Consider the following 19,941-nt stretch of genomic DNA (forward strand, 5'->3'; position numbering starts at 1 on the left):
GGGAGGCCAGGGGATACAGGAGGGCTGCTGGACATGGGGGGGGGGGGGGGAGGGCAGGGGAGAGAGCAGGGTTGCTGGACATGGATGGATGGAGGTGAGAATTATTACATTTTGCAAAACACAAATCTCACCCGTTTTAATGGGCTTAACAGTTAGTATTCTATAACATGATGAAGAAATTCTAAGTTGCATAGTTGAAAAGGGGGCATGGCATGGATGTTGAATGGGCAGGTCATGGACATTTCTAAAATCTATGTGCGTTGTTATAGAATACACCTGGTCTGTGCCTAATTTAGGCATCGGGATTTACACCAAAATTACACTTGGCGTAAATTTAGTTATACAGATGGGCGCTTGGCGTGTTCTATAAGCCGAATGGACATCTAGGTTTATTTTACGTTTAGGTGTATTTCGTTTCAGTGCCAATTTTTTAGGGGTCATATATATAATCTAGTCCTAAGCGCCAACAATACTAGCATTTATGTGCTCAACTGCTTACACCTAGGCATGAGACCTTACACCAGCCTTCGACACGGCGTAAGTGTTTGTGCCTAAAGTTAGGCACATATATGAGGACTTACTCTAGTATTCTGTACTGGCAATTGCACACACAACTACTGTTATAGAATTCGTGCTTAGCATGTTGTATCCCAATGCCTATCTTTAGGCACCTTTTCTTGAATCTACCCCCTTATACTACTACTACTACTACTTAACATTTCTAGAGCGCTACTAGGGTTACGCAGCACTGTACAATTTAACAAAGAGAGACAGTCCCTGCTCAAAGAGCTTACAATCTAATAGACAAGTGAACGGTCGGTCCGATAGGGGCAGTCATGTATTAATTTGTAAAATAGTAATCAATTAATACACATTAAAATACTATAGCACACAGTAAAAACAAAAATTATATTAAGGAAAGTGATGACACCAGCCCAAATGGTAGTTTGAGAAAAGTTCCATGTTTACACCTGGTTATTACCAATTTAATAGGAGGTTATCTACATGATCTCAACAGGCCATAGCAAGAACTGCAGGACCAATTCCTGGTGACAATGATGGCACTGAGGGATAAAAGCCTTTGGACCACGGGCGTAGTTTGACTGTTTCATTTGGGGGGGGGGGGGCAAAGGATGGGGCGGAGCAGCATATTAGCATATTCATTTGTGTGTGTATATATAAATATACAGTGCTTTTTTTGTGCCGGTACGCGCCGGTACGGTGTACCGGCACTTTTTTTCCCTAGGGTTCCTGACTTGCGTTTCTGCCGCCCGTCGAGATCCAGTGCCCCTGCCCCAGCTGCCCGCCCTCTTTGCTTCCCAACAGCCCTGCTTTCCGATCCAAACCTCCCCCCCCCCCCCCCCGCGACGCGTTTCAATCTTTTATTTATTTTTTTTACTTGCAGTCACAGCGCCAGCGTTGTTGAGAGGACCAGGCTCGCCTCCTCATGCTTTCCTTCCCTTCGCTGTTCCGATTCGCTGCTCTCAGGGTCCCGCCTTCGCGGAAACAGGAAACACGTCACAGGAAGGCGGGACACTGAGAGGCAGCGAATGGAACAGCGAAGGGAAGGAAAGCATGAGGAGGCGAGCCTGGTCCTCTCAACAACGCCGGCGCAGGAGCACAGAAGAATGGCTGGTCACGGATGGCAGGGGAGGACGGAGCACAGAAGAATGGCTGGTCACGGATGGCAGGGGAGGACAGGGGGCAGAGAAGAATAGCTGGTCACGGATGGCAGGGGAGGACGGAGCACAGAAGAATGGCTGGTCACGGATGGCAGGGGAGGACAGGGGGCAGAGAAGAATAGCTGGTCACGGATGGCAGGGGAGGACGGAGCACAGAAGAATGGCTGGTCACGGATGGCAGGGGAGGACAGGGGGCAGAGAAGAATGGCTGGTCATGGATGGCAGGGGAGGACAGGGGACAGAGGAGAATCGCTGGACATGGGAGGGGAGAGCAGGGGAGAGGAGACATGCTGGACATGGATGGAGAGGAGAGCAGGAGATAGAGGAGAATTGCTGGACATGGATGGATGGAGGAGTTGGTGGGGAGAGAGGAGAAATGCACTTGGATGGAGGAGAGGGGAGAGAGAATTATTTCTTTATATGGATACAGGGGAGGGAAGAGAGAGGAGAAATGCTGGATATGGATGGAGCGGAGGAAAGAAAAAAAGAAGATGCACATGGATGGAGATGAGGGAAAGGAAAGAGAGGAGAAAAACTGCACTTGGATGGAGAAAATAGGCAAAAGCTGGATCCATGTTGTACCTCCTCCAGTCAATTCCGCAGAGGAGGATCCAGCTTTTACTTATGGATGTAGGGCAAGAAATGAAGAAGAGGAAAGGAAAGAAATAAATGGAAAGGAAGCTCTAGAAATGGAGTTAAGAGAACAGATAGAGAGCAGCAGAATCAGAGGCTGGGACCAATATGGATAGAAAAACAAAGTCACCAGACAACAAAGGTAGAAAAAAATCATTTTATTTTCATTTTAGTGTTTACATCTGCTGTCTTATTTTGCACTGGGTATACTGGAGCTGTAGCAGCTTACAGAAATTATTTATAATGAAAAAAATCATGTTATTTTTTTCTCCTATACTAGTATATTTTCAATGATGTCTGTTTATATGCGCCATGGCTGCTATAAGGGGTGTGGCCAATGTGGGTGTGGCTATCATAGGGGTGGAGCCATAAGTGGTGACCCCGCCCACAATGAGTACCGGCACCTTTTTTCTACAAAAAAAGCACTGTATATATATATATATATATATGCAAATGATATGCTAATATGGAGGAAGGAAGGGAAAAAGAGCTGGCTTTTTTGGGGAATAACCATAATGAATATGTATGAGATATCAAGCCAGCTCTTTCTCCCTTCCTTCCTTCCTTCCTTCCTTCCTCCTTACCCAGCACTCCCTCTTCATCTCCAGTAGTATTTCCCCACCCCCTTTCCCATACCATACCAGTGTTGACCTTAGAAATGCATAGGCTCTATATGTAGGTCCTTCAAGAGGTAGTGTGTCATGATTTAGGCTCTACACCCTTTCTGATGTTTTGGTGCCACCTCAGTAAGGCCAACACACAATCTCTCCACTGCAAAACGCTATACACAAAAGCACACTCATATCCTTACTAAACCATAACAGCACTAATTCCAAGGACAGGACGAGCTACAACCTTATGCGTGAAAAAGCAGAACTGTAATTACACCAGGCTCTAAAACACCAATACACTACCTTGTGAAAAAAAGCAAAACAAAAAGGGCTGCAAATACTACACGCTAGCAGAATACTGCACCTTAATCACACATGAAAAACACATGACACAACAGACATGACACAAGGAACTAGAAATAAAAAAGTATAAAGGCAAAATACTGAACTGGAAAGTTAACTCAAGGAGTCAGACTCAGCATGCAGCAATACCAGAAAAATTGAAATTTACATGCAAAATATCACAGGTGCACATTTCAAAAAGCTGACATATTCCAATTAATAAATTCTGAATAAAATACTTTTTTCTACCTTTGTTGTCTGATCATTTAGTTTTTCTATTCACTTTGGTCCCAGTGTCTTCTGTTTTATGCAGTGTCTTCTTTCCAGTAGGCTTCCCTCTGCTCCCCACCCCTCCCAGTCCCATCCATCTCCTGCTCCTTCCCTCTGCTCACCTCCTCTCCCAGTCCCATCCATCTCCTGCTCCTTCCCTCTGCTCACCCTCCTCTCCCAGTCCCATCCATCTCCTGCTCCTTCCCTCTGCTCCCCACCCCTCCCAGTCCCATCCATCTCCTGCTCCTTCCCTCTGCTCACCTCCTCTCCCAGTCTCATCCATCTCCTGCTCCTTCCCTCTGCTCACCTCCTCTCCCAGTCCCATCCATCTCCTGCTCCTTCCCTCTGCTCCCCACCCCTCCCAGTCCCACCCATCATCCCTCTGCTGCCCTCCGCGAGGTCCAGGATCGTGACTCCGTTTACCCCCTCTCTTCCTCCCTCCCTCCAGCGCAGCAGTCTTCAGCCTTTCTGTGCTCCTGGCAGCGGTAGCGACGTATACACGCTGCCTTCAGTCTGCCCCGGAAGCCTTCTCTTCAAGCTCCTGTTCCCACCTATGCGGGAACAGGAACTTGAAGAGAAGGCTTCGGGGCAGAGCCGAAGGCAGTGTGTGTACGTCGCTACCGCTGTCAGGAGCACAGAAAGGCAGAAGAAGACTGCTGCCTGCGCTGGAGGGAGGGAGGAAGAGAGAGGGTAGACAGACACGCGCTCGTCTCCATCCGCTTCGCTTCCCTGCCCTCTGTCTGCGTCCCGCCTTCCTCTGATGTCATTTCCTTTCGGGCGGGACGCTGAGAGGGCAGGGAAGCGAAGCGGACAGAGAGACGAGCGTGCCTGCTTGTTTTTTTTACTACTGGTGTGAGTCGTCATCGTTTGGAGGGGCATTGCCCCCCTCGCCCCCCCCCCCCCAGTCTACGCCCATGCTTTGGACCTGCAGGAATTCTCCTATTCTGCCTATTCTTCTGGTCGGAAAAACTGAATGAAGTCTCTATAAACTTGGAGGATGTAATGTGGCAGGTCTACAAATTGAAGAGTAGCAAATCTCCTGTACCGGTTGGTATTCATCCCAGAGTACTGATAGAACTGAAAAATGAACTTGAGGAACTATTGTTAGTAATATGTAATTTATCCTTAAAATTGAGCGTGGTACCGGAAGATTGGAGGGTGGCCAATGTAAATCCAATTTTTAAAAAAGGTTCCAGGGGAGATCCGGGAAATTATAGACCGGTGAGTCTGACGTCGGTGCCGGGCAAAATGGTAGAGACTATTATAAAGAACAAAATTACAGAGCATAATCAAAAGCATGGATTAATGAGACGAAGCCAACATGGATTTAGTGAAGGGAAATCTTGCCTCACCAATCTATTGCATTTGAAGGAGTGAACAAATGTGTGGATAAAGGGGAGCCGGTTGATATTGTGCATCTGGCTTTTCAGAAGGCGTTTGACAAAGTTCTTCATGAAAGACTCCAGAGGAAATTGGAGAGTCATGGGATAGGAGGTAGTGTCCTATTGTGAATTAAAAACTGGTTTAAAGATAGAAGACAGAGAGTAGGGTTAAATGGTCAATATTCTCAAGGGAGAAGGGTAGTTAGTGGGGTTCCCCAGGGGTCAGTGCTGGGACCGCTGCTTTTTAACATATTTATAAATGACCTAGAGATGGGAATAACTAGTGAGGTAATTAAATTTGCTGACGACACAAAGTTACTCAAAATTACAAGAGCACCTTACGAGACTGGAAGACTGGTCGTCTAAATGACATATGAAGTTTAATGTGAGCAAGTGCAAAAAGTGATGCATGTGGGAAAGAGGAACCTGAATTATAGTTACATTATGCAAGGTTCCTCGTTAGGAGTCATCGACCAAGAAAGGAATCTAGGTGTCGTTGATGATGATACGTTGAAACCTTCTGCTCTGTGTGCTGCGGCAGCTAAGAAAGCAAATAGAATGTTAGGCACTATTAGCAAAGGAATGGAAAACAAAAATGAGGACGTTATAATGCCTTTGTATCGCTCCATGGTGTGACCGCAACTTGAATATTGTGTTCAATTCTGGTCACCGCATCTCAAAAAAGATATAGTGGAATTAGAAAAGGTGCAGAGAAGGGCGATGAAAATGATAAAGGGGATGGGAAAACTTCCTTATGAGGAAAGGCTAAAGCAGCTGGGGCTCTTCAGTTTGGAGAAAAGACGGCTGAGGAGAGGTATGATAGAGATCTACAAAATAATGAGTGGAGTGGAACGGGTAGACGTGAAGCGTCTGTTTACACTCTCCAAAAATACTAGGACTAGGGGGCATGCGATGAAGCTATAAAGTAGTAAATTTAAAATGAATCAGAGAACATTTTTCTTCACTCAACGTGTAATTAAACTCTGGAATTTGTTGCCAGAAAATGTGGTAAAGGCGGTTGGCTTAGCAAAGTTTTAAAAAGGTTTGGAGGCTTCCTAAAGGAAAAGTCCATAATTAAATTGGACGGGGAAAATCCACTATTTCTGGGATAAGCAGCATAAAATGTTTTGTACTTTTTGGGGATCTTGCCAGGTACTTGTGACCTGGATTGGCCACTGTTGGAAACAGGATGCTGGGCTTGATTGGCCTTTGGTCTGTCCCAGTATGGCAATACTTACGTACTTATGATCATAAACTCTGTCAGCATCTATTGCAGTGAACAGCTTATGAAGTGTAGGTAGACAAGTTATTGGTCTGTAATTTTTGGGAAGGTTATTTGCATCTTCCTTTGGAAACAGAAGTGTTCTTCCTGTTATTAGCCGATTTAATGTCAAGTCTGGCTGCCTGATCAATTGATTTTTGCAGTTTCCCATATCTTGGTGAAGGGATATTTGTTTGAGCCAAAAGTTGGTCACTCCATCTAGGCCAGGGCTCTTCTATGTAAAACGTCAAAAGATACAACACAGATATTAGAACGTGGAATTGTCATTTGTTGCCTCAATACATTTTTTACCCACATTTCTCTTACAATTTTTTGGGGGTGCTCCTATTTTATAAAATTTGTGTAAGATGTTCATGATGAAGGTAATTTTATGTCCAAACACAATCAGACAATGGAGCAGAAGAAGTTGGTAACCAGGATGATCCAGAATTGTGGAAAACCTTCAGCTCTTAGCTGTAACTCATACAGTCTCAAATGGATCTAAATAGGATATGCAGTCACAAGTGAAATAAGACTCGACAGCAGCCATTGCTTGGCTTTTCCAGCCTTCCTCAGGAGTCCTCTTAATTCACTTGTTGAACCAAAAAATATAATCAATCATCCAAATGCTAAATAGGTAAATTCCGGACGTCATTATCATCAATATCAGCATAAAAAACAGCTACAAATGCTAGAAGAAAAATCAGCTATTCGGCTGATGGCATAGCTGGTTTTTCATCTAGCATCTGTAATGTGAGTGAGCCACCTTTATTTGTAGGTTTTGCTATTACAGTAGAATCTCTTCCATGAGCTAACATATTTTTCCCCATATGTCAAATCTTGTAGCCTGAAATGGGCAATCCTAAACTAGGTAAGTGTAGTTATGTCCACCTTACACTCATAAGTGGCACCTTAATTGGCATTTACATGCGCAAGTGCACTAAGCACTATTATATAAGAGCGTGTAAGTGCTATAGCATGGAACTGCAAGGGGGGTTGTTCATATGGGTAAAACATGGAAAAGACACGAGTGTGTCTCCTGCTTATGCACACACTTTAAGTTGTGCGTACTGCATGGTGCACTTAGATGTGCCAGGTTAAGACAACCATAGACCTGGCGGAAGTGGCAGTGCCTACATTTTGGCACACTGATGCTGAATTATGCTAGTATTCTAGCACCAAGATACCATTATAGAATTGGCGCTCAATGCGTGGCATCAAGGCACCAAGTTATAGAATTTCCCCCCAGGCTCAAAAACTCAGACTTTGCAAAGTCTGTACTATATGTTCAGTATGACTTGATGGTGACCATTTAGATCCCTTAACTATTAGCCTATGGAGAGTAATTTTATAAAGGCATTTTTGTGTGCATATGCCAATATATATGCATAAAAGACCTCTTAGAAATTTATACCATAAGTACAAGTATGCACAGTGACAAGAACGCATGTACACAACTTTGGTATAGTTGTGTTGTGGAATAGAGTTTGAGCAAAGTGCAGTTACAGTTGTGATTTATTCATGTAGGGGTTGATATTCTGCATGAATTAACTGCAAAGGAGTGGCTCCTACCCACTTAACTCATGCTAATGGGTTGTGCCCAGATACTTTGCAACACTTAAGTGGCTAATGCTGCTGAATATATAAAAGACTTACACAGTTGCCTTCAGCACTGACAGCATAAGTCTTTTTGAATATCGGGTCCAAAGTTTGTCCAGTTAATGCCCAAAACTAGCCATACAAACCTTCTAAATAGAGATCTCTATGAAGCTAATGCTGTTTACTCAGCTACTTACGTCTTTGAATTCCCACAGGATATTCCGGGGGATGGAAGCCTTATCTTTTGGGCAATACTTCATTCCAACATGAGTCTGATGTTCAGGAACCTCAGCACATAATTCAGTCACAGAGTTAAATCGTATTTCTTTGTCTGAAGTATACTCAAAGAACTGTAAGAACATAAGATTATAAACTAGCAAATCATTTACAAAGAACCAATCCTATACCATCAAATCATTTAACAAAATAAAGCTCTAAATCAGTATTCATGTTTTTCCACCCACCGATAATACATATTTCTCAGTTAACATCTGTCATTTATAAATTCAATAAGAGAAATAAGGCATATGGAAACAGACCTCATTGTTTTGACATTGTAGAAAGTGGGAAGGATTTATCATTTGGGCTTCTCAATGGTGTGTTTTGCAATTAAAAAGCTGGACAATTCATGAGATTATTAGAGAAGGGTTACTTTTTTCAGACTTAACTGAAACTCGGGCTAGTTAGTGGGGTTTTAGCAATTTTATCTGATTGTTGTCCAGCAGGGAGGAGTGTCTGATCTTTTTACAAGAAATGGGATTCTGAAGTTTCCACCTTCTGGCATCTATTGTCACCCATGGCATGAGAAAGCCCGCACCCCTTGACAGGAGGAACCAAATCTTAGGAATTAGTTTGGGTAGGGTTTGTCATAAACATAAAAATCTAGGTAGAATCATCATTTTGCTTACAGCCACCTGACCCACCTGACCCTGGCGGAAATCTCGGGCCCTTGCTGATTTCTTACACTTTAAGTTCATGCTGACCTCCTTCCAATCTGCTCTTTTACGTGCCAAACAGGATTATTATATCCAACTGACCAACTCTCTTGGCTCTAATCCTCGACTTCTCTTCACCACATTGAACTCTCTCCTCAAGGTGCCCCCTCCCCCAACTCCCCCTTCATTATCTCCTCAGACCCTTGCTGAATTCTTTCACAACAAGGTTCAAAAGATAAACCTTGCTTTCTCTACCTCACCACCTCTCCCTCCACTAGTCTGTTCCCCTCTCTCTCCTTCCCCTCATTCCCTTTCCTCCTTTCCTGAAGTTACTATTGAGGAAACTACACTTCTCCTTTCTTCCTCAAAATGTACCACCTGTTCCTCTGATCCCATTCCCACCCACCTTCTTAATGCCATCTCTCCTGCTCTTATTCCTTTTATCTGTCACATTCTCAACCTCTCACTTTCCACTGCAACTGTCCCTGCTGCCTTTAAACATGCTGTGGTCACACCTCTCCTTAAGAAGCCTTCACTCGATCCTACTTGTCCCTCTAATTACCGACCCATCTCCCTCCCCCTTCCCGTGCACTCCGCTCCATGGATAAATCCTTCTTATCTGTTCCCTTCTCCACTACTGCCAACTCCAGACTTCGCGCCTTCTGTCTCGCTGCACCCTATGCCTGGAATAAACTTCCTGAGCCCCTACGTCTTGCCCCATCCTTGGCCACCTTTAAATCTAGACTGAAAGCCCACCTCTTTAACATTGCTTTTGACTCGTAACCACTTGTAACCATTCGCCTCCACCTACCCTCCTCTCTTCCTTCCCGTTCACATTAATTGATTTGATTTGCTTACTTTATTTATTTTTTTGTCTATTAGATTGTAAGCTCTTTGAGCAGGGACTGTCTTTCTTCTATGTTTGTGCAGCGCTGCGTATGCCTTGTAGCGCTATAGAAATGCTAAATAGTAGTAGTAGTAGGTATGAGTCAGACCATGCCAATGATCAAGAGCCAAAGAAAGCTCCTGCAGTACTTTACTATAATTATTTATTTATTTAAGCACATTTATACCCCACATTTTCCCACAAGCGCAGGCACAATGTGGCTTACAATAGTGCATGAAATAATACAATAAGAAAGATAACACAGAAGACGACAGAATAGACAGAGAAATCATGGGGGGGGGGGGTGGTAAAAATGTTCGGCAGGGGCCAGTGGATCAGAGCCACCCGCCAACCATCAGCAGGAGAGTCAAATGGCCGGGCTCGGCAGGGAGTAGGCTTTTGAAAATAGGAACGTCTTTAGGAACTTTCTGAAGAGATGATGGTCGGGTATCCCCTTTAATTGCTTCAGCAGGTTGTTCCAAGATTTTGCACTGGTAAACGGGAAAGTCGAAGCAAACATACGCTTGTATCTAACTTTCCTACTGCTGGGATACTGAAGACAGAGGAAGTTGCGCGATGACGACAGAGCATTCCTAGGGGGTAGATCAACCAGGTGGAACATGTACTCCGGGGCCTCGCCAAATATATTCCTATGCATTAAAGAACAGATCTTGAACTTGATGTGATCTTTGACAGGGAGCCAGTACAGAGCGAGACGCAATGGCTGTGCATGGGCAAAGCGCGATTTGCCTAGAATTAGTCTGGCAGCCGTGTTCTGGGCTGTCTGGAGCTTTTTTAGTAAGTAGTCACGGCAGCCAGCGTAAATCCCACTGCAGTAGTCCAAGTGAGAAAGGACGAGCCAGTGAACAAGAGTACGGAAAAGGTCTCTAGGCAGGCAAGTTCTAATGCGCTTTAACCGCCACATAGCAAAAAACATTCTCTTCGCGACGACCTTCACTTGATTGTCCATTATCAGGTGGTTGTCTAGCTCGACCCCAAGGATTTTCAGGCTATTCAGGATGGGAAGCTTAAAGGCATTGACATTGAGAGTGGTGGGAATGACTTTATTGTGCCGGGACGAAAGCAGGAGACAATGAGATTTTCTTCATTGATCTTGAATTGAAATACATTTGCCCAAGAGGTTAAGATGGAAAAGCTGGCTTCGATCTTCTCATGGATTTCTGACAAAGCAGAGTTAAAAGGGATATAGATGGTTACATCGTCTGCATAAATAAATGGGTGAAGATCCTGTTTTGCAAGCGCTTCCACCAGAGGGGTCAGCATCAGGTTGAAGAGGGTGGGAGAGAGAGGAGATCCCTGGGGTACTCCACAATGTGACTCCCAAGGTGCAGAAATAGATGCATTGGCTTTAACTCGGTACGTACGTGATGCCAGAAAACCCTTGAACCAGTGAAGCACATTGCCGCCAATTCCAAAAGCGTCCATAAGGAAGGTCAGCAGCTCATGGTCCACCATGTCAAATGCACTAGACATGTCAAACTGTAACAATAGTATTTTCTGACCCAAAGAAATTTCTGTCTTGAAATTGGACATGATGGTAACAAGAACTGTTTCGGTACTAAATTACGGACGAAATCCAGATTGAGAGTAGTGTAGGATATCAAAGTTAGTCAAATAGCCCATTAGTTTCGAATGGACATGACTCTCCATCGTTTTGACCAATAAAGGAATTAACGCCACCGGGCGATAATTAGAAACGACATCTGCTTTGAGTTTTGGGTTCTTAGGAATAGGCGTAAGGAGGATATGTCCGTGTTCTGAGGGGAAGAGCCCATTGCCAAGCATGAAGTTTAAATAGGATGTAAATTCCTCTAGGAAGCAGTGAGGAGCAGTTTTGAGCAAATAGTTAGGGCAAGTATCGAGGCCACAATGCTTATTGGAGAACTTAGAAAGTGTTTTGGAAACCTGGTCAACTGTCAGACATGTGAAAGCGGTCCAGGAGCGATTCACTGGACACACTTCCATAGGATAGTTGAGGGTGTCAAGGAAGTCGTTCATAGCAATTGTGCTACTGTGGAAGCAAGCTCGCAACTTCTTGATTTTATCGTTGAAATAGACAGCAAGTGTCTCTTCAATAGAGATCTGCATGATCTGGACAAATATTAAACTAAATATCTTATATGTCCCCTTGCTCAGCTGAAAGGTAAAGTAGTTTTTAGTCAATGGGCTCTAGCAGGATCTACAAATATGTTCAAGATTTTGTTGATGATACGTTGAAACCTTCTGCTCAGTGTGCTGCGGCTGCTAAGAAAGCAAATGGTAAAATTATGTATAATCATACCTGATAATTTTCTTTCCATTAATCATAGCTGATCAATCCATAGACTGGTGGGTTGTGTCCATCTACCAGCAGGTGGAGATAGAGAGCAAACTTTTGCCTCCCTATATGTGGTCATGTGCTGCCGGAAACTCCTCAGTATGTCGATATCAAAGCTCCATCCGCAGGACTCAGCACTTAGAGAATTACACCCACGAAGGGACACTCTGCCCAGCTCACCACCGCCGAAACGGGGGAGGGGAATTAACCCAGCTCATCCCCACACAAGTGGGGGAGGGGAATCCGTCCAGCTCATCCCCGCGGAGCGGGGGAGGGACACCACACCCGCCGATGCGGGGGGATCTGGCTTATCCTGCAACCGCAACCGCGGGAGGAGCTGACTGACCCTAACACCGCCGAAGCGGGAGGGGTACAAAGCTGCCCTATAGCCGCACGAAGCGGGAGGGAGTGCCGGCAGAATTTTAAGTCTCAATCCAGCCCCGTAAAACGGAGGGGAGAGGAATGCAGCAGCTCACTGTAACACAAACTCGTCTTAACTCTTGAAGAATCCAAGTGAAAAAACTTGAACACGAAGTCTTTCTGAAGTAACTGAAGACTAAACTTGAACCTGAAATGCAACCAGAATAAAAACAGTACAGATATCTGGGAGGGGCTATGGATTGATCAGCTATGATTAATGGAAAGAAAATTATCAGGTATGATTATACATAATTTTACCTTCCATATCATCAAGCTGATCAATCCATAGACTGGTGGGATGTACCGAAGCAGTACTCACCCAGGGCGGGACATTGAAATCCCTGACCTCAACACTGAAGCTCCAAACCGGGCCTCCGCCCGTGCAGCCACAGTCAAACGGTAATGCTTGGAGAATGTATGAGCCGAAGCCCAAGTTGCCGCCTTGCATATCTCTTCCAAGGAGACGGATCCGGCCTCTGCCATCGAGGCCGCCTGAGCTCTAGTGGAGTGAGCCTTCAGCTGGATAGGCGGCACCTTCCCCGCAGCCACATAAGCCGCTGCAATGGCTTCCTTGACCCATCTTGCCACTGTAGGCTTAGCAGCCTGCAGACCCTTACGAGGACCTGCAAACAGGACAAACAGATGATCCGATTTCCGGAAATCATTGGTCACTTCCAAGTATCTGATGATGACTCGTCTCACATCCAGATATTTAAGAGCAGAGTACTCCTCTGGGTAGTCCTCCCTACGAAAGGAAGGGAGACAGAGCTGCTGATTCACATGGAAGCGAGAAACAATCTTGGGCAGGAAGGAAGGCACTGTGCGAATAGTCACTCCTGCCTCAGTGAACTGCAGAAAAGGCTCTCGACATGAGAGCGCCTGGAGCTCGGAAACTCTTCTGGCTGAAGTGATAGCCACCAAAAAGACTGCTTTCAACGTCAGGTCTTTCAGAGATGCCCTCGACAAGGGTTCAAAAGGCGGCTTCTGCAATGCTCTTAGCACCAGGTTGAGATTCCACGCAGGCACCACTGAGTGCAGAGGAGGGCGCAGGTGATTAACTCCCTTGAGAAAGCGCACCACATCTGGCTGTGAAGCCAGGGAAGCACCCTTCAGGCGGCCCCTGAAGCAAGCCAGAGCCGCCACCTGGACTTTAAGGGAACTGAGCGACAGGCCTTTCTCCAGACCTTCTTGCAGGAACGCCAACACTGAAGAAATTGGAGCAGTGAAGGGAGAAAGTGAGCCTGCTTCACACCACGCTGCAAAGATACGCCAAACCCTGGCGTAAGCAGTAGAAGTAGAGCGCTTCCTCGCTCTCAGCATAGTGGCGATGACCTTGTCTGAGAAGCCCTTCTTCCTCAGACGCTGCCGCTCAATAGCCAGGCCGTAAGACCAAAGGGGGAGGGATCCTCCATCACCACGGGACCCTGATGTAACAGGCCCTGCTCCACTGACAGCCGCAGAGGATCGTCGACTGAGAGCCTGATCAAGTCCGCATACCAGGGACGCCTGGGCCAATCCGGACCCACCAGGATTACCCTGCCGGGATGCTTTGCCACCCGGTCTAGCACCCTGCCCAACATGGGCCAGGGCGGGAACACATAGAGAAGCTCTTGTGTCGGCCACTGTTGGAGAAGAGCATCTACTCCCAGGGATCGAGGGTCCCGTCCTCTGCTGAAAAAGCGCGGCACTTGGCAATTGGCCGATGACGCCATCAGATCTAGGCTCGGCTGGCCCCAGCGCTTCGTGATGTCCAAGAACGCCTGAGCAGATAGCTGCCACTCTCCGGGCTCCAAGGTATGGCGACTGAGAAAGTCCGCCTTGACATTCATGACTCCGGCAATGTGGGCCGCTGAAAGCTGCTCCAGGTTCACTTCCGCCCACTGGCAAAGATTCATAGCCTCCTTGGCTAGGGGGGCGCTCTTGGTACCTCCCTGGCGGTTGACATAGGCCACAGCCGTGGCATTGTCCGACAGGACCCGTACAGGCTTCAACACCAGTACCGGGATGAACTCCAAAAGCGCCAACCGAATGGCTCTGAGTTCCAGGAGGTTGATAGACCACTTTGCCTCTGCAGGAGACCAGAGCCCCTGCGCTGTCCTTCCCAAGCAGTGGGCTCCCCAGCCCGACAACGAGGCGTCCGTCGTGACGACAATCCACTCTGGGGTCACCAGAGGCATTCCCGCAGACAACTTGTCTGTCTGCATCCACCAGCTCAGCGCCTTGCGCACTGCTGGGTCCAAGGGAAGGCGCACAGCATAATCCTCCGACATCGGAGTCCAGCGCTGCAGCAAAGAGTGTTGAAGCGGTCTCATATGAGCCCTGGCCCAGGGCACAACTTCCATCGTGGCCGTCATAGAGCCCAACAGCTGCACATAGTCCCAAGCCCGAAGGGGAGAGGCTACTAGGAACTGGTCCACCTGAGCCTGAAGTTTGACAATCCGATTGTCTGGCAGGAACACTCTGCCCACTTGGGTGTCGAATCGAACTCCCAGGTACTCCAGGGACTGAGTCGGGCGCAGCTGGCTCTTCTCCCAGTTGATGATCCATCCCAGGGAGCTCAAAAGAGCAACTACCCGGTCCACAGCTTTGCCGCACTCTGCATAAGAGGGGGCTCGGATCAACCAGTCGTCCAGATAAGGATGGACTTGTACCCCTTCCTTTCGTAGGAAGGCCGCGATGACCACCATTACTTTGGAAAAGGTCCGCGGAGCAGTAGCCAACCCGAACGGGAGGGCTCTGAACTGGAAGTGTCGTCCCAGGACTGCAAAACGCAGAAAGCGTTGATGAGGAGGCCAGATGGGAATATGCAGGTACGCTTCCTTGATGTCCAAGGATGCCAGGAACTCTCCTGCCTTCACTGCCGCTATAACAGAGCGGAGAGTCTCCATGCGAAAGTGCCGCACTTTCAAGGCCCGATTGACCCCTTTGAGGTCGAGGATAGGCCGGACAGAACCTCCTTTCTTTGGTACCACAAAGTAAATGGAGTAACGTCCCTTGCCAAGCTGACTTTCTGGCACCGGAACGACCGCGCCCAGGCGGATCAGATTGTCCAAGGTCTGCTGCACTGCCACAGCTTTGACCGGAGACTTGCAGGGAGAGAGTACAAACCCGTCTTTTAAGGGTCGGCAGAATTCTAGTTTGTAGCCGTCTCTGATGACTTCCAGCACCCACGCGTCTGAAGTTATTGTGGTCCACTCGCCCAGAAACGAGGACAGCCGTCCTCCAATCTGCACTGGGGCGTGGACCAAGACCCCGTCATTGGGTACGAGACCCTGGGGGAGGACCGGAGGGAGCACCTCCGGGACGGCGGTCTCTGCGAAAGGAATGCTGCTTGGGGGAGAAATTCCTCTTGAAGGAAGAGGGGGCAGAGCCCGACTTGCCCGTCGGTACCGACGGGCTTCCTGCAACCGTCCTCTGAAGGTACCGGGACGAGTACTAGCCCGAGCCCTGACCTCTGGTAACTTCTTGCCCTTAGACGTGCCGAGATCGGTCACGATTTTGTCCAACTCGACCCCAAAGAGCAGCTTGCCTTTAAAAGGCAACCTAGCCAGGCGGGATTTAGAGGCGTGGTCAGCAGACCAATGTTTCAGCCAAAGCCACCGCCGCGCAGAGATTGTCTGAGCCATGCCTTTCGCTGAGGCCCTCAAGACATCATACAGCAAGTCTGCCAAATAGGCTAAGCCCGATTCCAGGGCCGGCCAATCAGCCCTCAAGGAATGATCCGAGGGGGAAGCCCGCTGCACCATAGTCAGGCACGCCCTGGCTACATAGGAGCCGCAAACTGAGGCCTGCAAATTTAAAGCAGCCGCCTCAAAGGACGACCTTAAGGCCGCCTCCAATCTTCTGTCTTGGGCGTCCTTTAGGGCTGTGCCACCTTCCACCGGCAACGCCGTTTTCTTAGTCACCGCAGTGATTAAAGAATCCACGGTAGGCCACAGATAGGCCTCACGTTCACTCACAGCCAAAGGATAGAGGCGGGACATAGCCCTAGCCACTTTAAGGCTCGCTTCTGGGACATCCCATTGAGCCGAAATTAAGGTGTGCATGGCATCATGCACGTGGAAGGTTCTAGGCGGGCGCTTCGTCCCCAGCATAATGGCAGAGCCAACAGGGGCTGAGGGAGAGACGTCCTCCGGAGAGGAAATCTTCAAAGTGTCCATGGCCTGTAACAACAGGTTGGGCAAATCCTCTGGGCTAAAAAGCCGCGCTGCAGAGGGGTCATCCGCTCCATCCGAGCGGGGATCCGTCTCCTCCAAGGAATCCGCAAAGGACCGTTGGGAGACCTCAGACACGCTGCCCTCATCTACATCGGAGGAGACAAATTCCTCCAAGGCCTGGGAATCAACCCGAGGGCGTTTACCTCTGGGAACCTCAACCTCTTTACCAGACGAGGGAGCAGGGGCAGCGTTGTGCATGAGGAAGGCCTGATGCAGCAGCAAAACAAACTCGGGGGAGAAACCCCCCAGACTGTGTACTTCCGCAGTCTGGGCAACAGCCCTAGACGCACCCTCAACCGGCGCTCGCAATAGCGGGGGAGAGACATGCTGCGCATCCAAAATGGCGTCCGGCGCGAAACTCCGCGAAGGAGCCGCGCGGGAAGAACGGCTCTTAACTTTAGCCGCTTCTGTGCCGTCGCCCAAATTAAGGGCGTTCATGGCATTAATGTCTCCAACCTCAAGGGCGGCCCAAGAAGAAGCCGTCCGAGCCGCGTGGCCAAGATGGCGGAGGCGAGGAGCGGGGGATGGGCGTTTATGGCGGGAAAAACCGCCACGCCGGAGGAAGGACCGGGACATTCATCGGTCACGAAACTGTCCCCCAACAAGGGCGAATCAGGCTTGAAGACCCCCGCATCCCCTCTAGAAGCGCTCAAGCGACCCGGGGAGCGACCCTTTGCGCCCTCCGACGCCATATGCCACGAGGAGAAGAATCGGGGAACCCCCTGCCCGCTATAAAAAGGTAAAAATTACCTGCTGTCCGCTCCGAGTTGTAACGACCTGGTGTCCCAGTGAGTAGCTGCAATAGACGCTTAAATAAACGTCGAAATAAACGCCTTTAAGGACGTTCAAAATTTTTTTTTTTTTTTTTAACGGAGCCAGCGGGAGGGGGGAGAAAAGGAGGGACCTGGCACCACCAGGTTTGCACTTGCTCAAAAGAGCCCTCAACCCCAGGCACTCAACAAAACCTAAAAATTAGGCTTGGAGGCCTAGCCAGAGCTGCTGCTGTGTGTGACCACCACCTGCTGAGATAGAGAACATACTGGGGAGTTTCCGGCAGCACATGACCACATATAGGGAGGCAAAAGTTTGCTCTCTATCTCCACCTGCTGGTAGATGGACACAACCCACCAGTCTATGGATTGATCAGCTTGATGATATGGAAAGAATGTTAGGTATTATTAGGAAAGAAATGGAAAACAAAATTGAGGACGTTATAATGCCTTTGTATTGGTCCATGGTACAACTGCACCTCAAATATTGTGTTCAATTCTGGTCACCGCATCTAAAAAAAGATATAGTGGAATTAGAAAAGGTGCAGAGAAGGGCGATGAAAATGATAAAGGGGATTTGACGACTTCCCTATGAGGAAAGGCTAAAGTGGCTAGGGCTCTTCAGCTTGGAGAAAAGATGGCTGAGGGGAGATATGATAGAGGTCTATAAAATAATGAGTGGAGTGGAAAGAGTAGATGTGAAGCATCTGTTTACTCTTTCCAAAAATACTAGGACAAGGGTGCACTCAATGAAGCTACAAAGTAGTATATTTAAAACAAATTGGAGAATATTTTTCTTCATGCAACATGTAATTAAACTCTGGAATACATTGCCAGAGAATGTGGTAACGGCAGTTAGCTTAGCAGGGTTTAAAAAAAGGTTTGGATGGCTTCCTAAAGGAAAAGTTAATAGACCATTATTAAAATGGACTTGGGGAAAATCCACTGCTTATTTCTGGGATAACTGTTGATTTCCTAAGGCAATATTCTACTAGGATACTTTTTAATAGTAATACACAAACTAGTAGAAAAACAAAGAAGTGCGCCTTCTATTAAGGGAACGTCTCAACCAGTCGCTAGGGATATTATTCACCATTCACTGCTATCGGTGTCCCTCTATTCTGCGACCGTTTTCATCATCGACGTTTCCCACCTTCCTCCCTGGATATTTAAGCTAAGTTGAAGTTTATATTCAATAATTAATGTTAATGTTGAGATAGCTGAACCCGATCTATTCCACATGGAAGCTCACTGTACCCGTATGTTAAGCGCTGGAAGACAGCATAGATATACCTCCATGCTTAAACATTAACAGTAAGAAGAAAAATTACGAAAAAAGTATTAAAAGAAAAAGAAAAATCACTAAAAAAAGTATCAAAAAATGATAAAAAATTAAATGGGAGGAAGGTGGGAAACGTCGATGAGAACGGTCGCAGAATAGAGGGACACCGATAGCAGTGAATGGTGAATAATATCCCTAGCGACTGGTTGAGACGTTCCCTTAATAGAAGGCGCACTTCTTTGCTTTTCTACTAGTTTGTGTATTACTATTTCTGGGATAAGCAGCATAAAATGTGGAGGAGTGGCCTAGTGGTTAGGGTGGTGGACTTTGGTCCTGGGGAACTGAGGAACTGAGTTCAATTCCCACTTCAGGCACAGGCAGCTCCTTGTGACTCTGGGCAAGTCACTTAACCCTTCAATGCCCCATGTAAGCCGCATTGAGCCTGCCATGAGTGGGAAAGTGCGGGGTACAAATGTAACAAAACAAAATAAATAAATAAAATGTTTTGTACCTTTTGGGGATCTTGCCAGGTATTTGTGACCTGGATTGGCCACTGTTGGAAACAGGATGCTGGGCTTGATGGACCTTTGGTCTGTCCCAGTATGGCAATACTTATGTAGTTATATACTTATGACTTACTAGCATTCATTTTGAAGCCATAGAGACCCATATCTATTCAGATTATTAATTATACATGGCAAAGAGAGCTCAGACTCTGTGACTGTTAACATGTCTGCAAATAAGGAAATTTTAAACTCCTCTGTCCATATGTGCAGACCTTTAATATCGTCACTGTTAATGCAAAAAGAAGAGGGGACATAGGGCACACCTGCCTAGTACCTTGTTCCAGGGGGAGAGCATTGTAATATCCACCGTTCACCCTTATCCTGGCCCTTGGGAAGAAGTATAAAGCAGAGATCCAAGTAGGGGCGAAACCCATGAAATCCAAGACCTCCGGCATAAAAAAACCCCATTCAACTCTGTCAAATGCCTTGTCGGCATCTATAGCTAATAAAAACCATGGGGGTGTCTGTTTGTTTTCCATACTACTTAAGATGAATTGCCCACCTAATATTATCCCCTGCTGATCTTTGGGGGAATGAAACCACACTGGTCTTCTCCTATGAGATCTGAAATGTACACATTCAATCTCTTACTCAATAATGTAATATTCAAGTTGCAGAGGGAAATCAGTCTATATGAGCTACATAACTTCATATTTTTCTCAGGTTTAGGTAATATAGGGGGTCTTTTACTAAAGCTTAGCTGCTGCAGATAACTCGAGCTAAGCTTTAGTAAAAGACCCCCATAGT

General features: G+C 47.0%; 1 protein-coding gene across 1 annotated transcript in view; it reads right to left on the minus strand.

Moving 5' to 3' along the window:
- Nucleotides 1–19,941, minus strand: part of GALNT4 (polypeptide N-acetylgalactosaminyltransferase 4) — a 182,039-nt gene that overhangs the window by 9,805 nt on the left and 152,293 nt on the right. Inside the window, exon 10 of the mRNA XM_030204970.1 lies at nt 7,978–8,130. Within this exon, the coding sequence (XP_030060830.1) occupies nt 7,978–8,130 (153 nt within the window). The remainder of the gene's footprint in view (nt 1–7,977; nt 8,131–19,941) is intronic.

The sequence above is a fragment of the Microcaecilia unicolor genome, chromosome 1 (genome assembly GCF_901765095.1).
Source record: "Microcaecilia unicolor chromosome 1, aMicUni1.1, whole genome shotgun sequence".
NCBI lineage: Eukaryota > Metazoa > Chordata > Amphibia > Gymnophiona > Siphonopidae > Microcaecilia > Microcaecilia unicolor.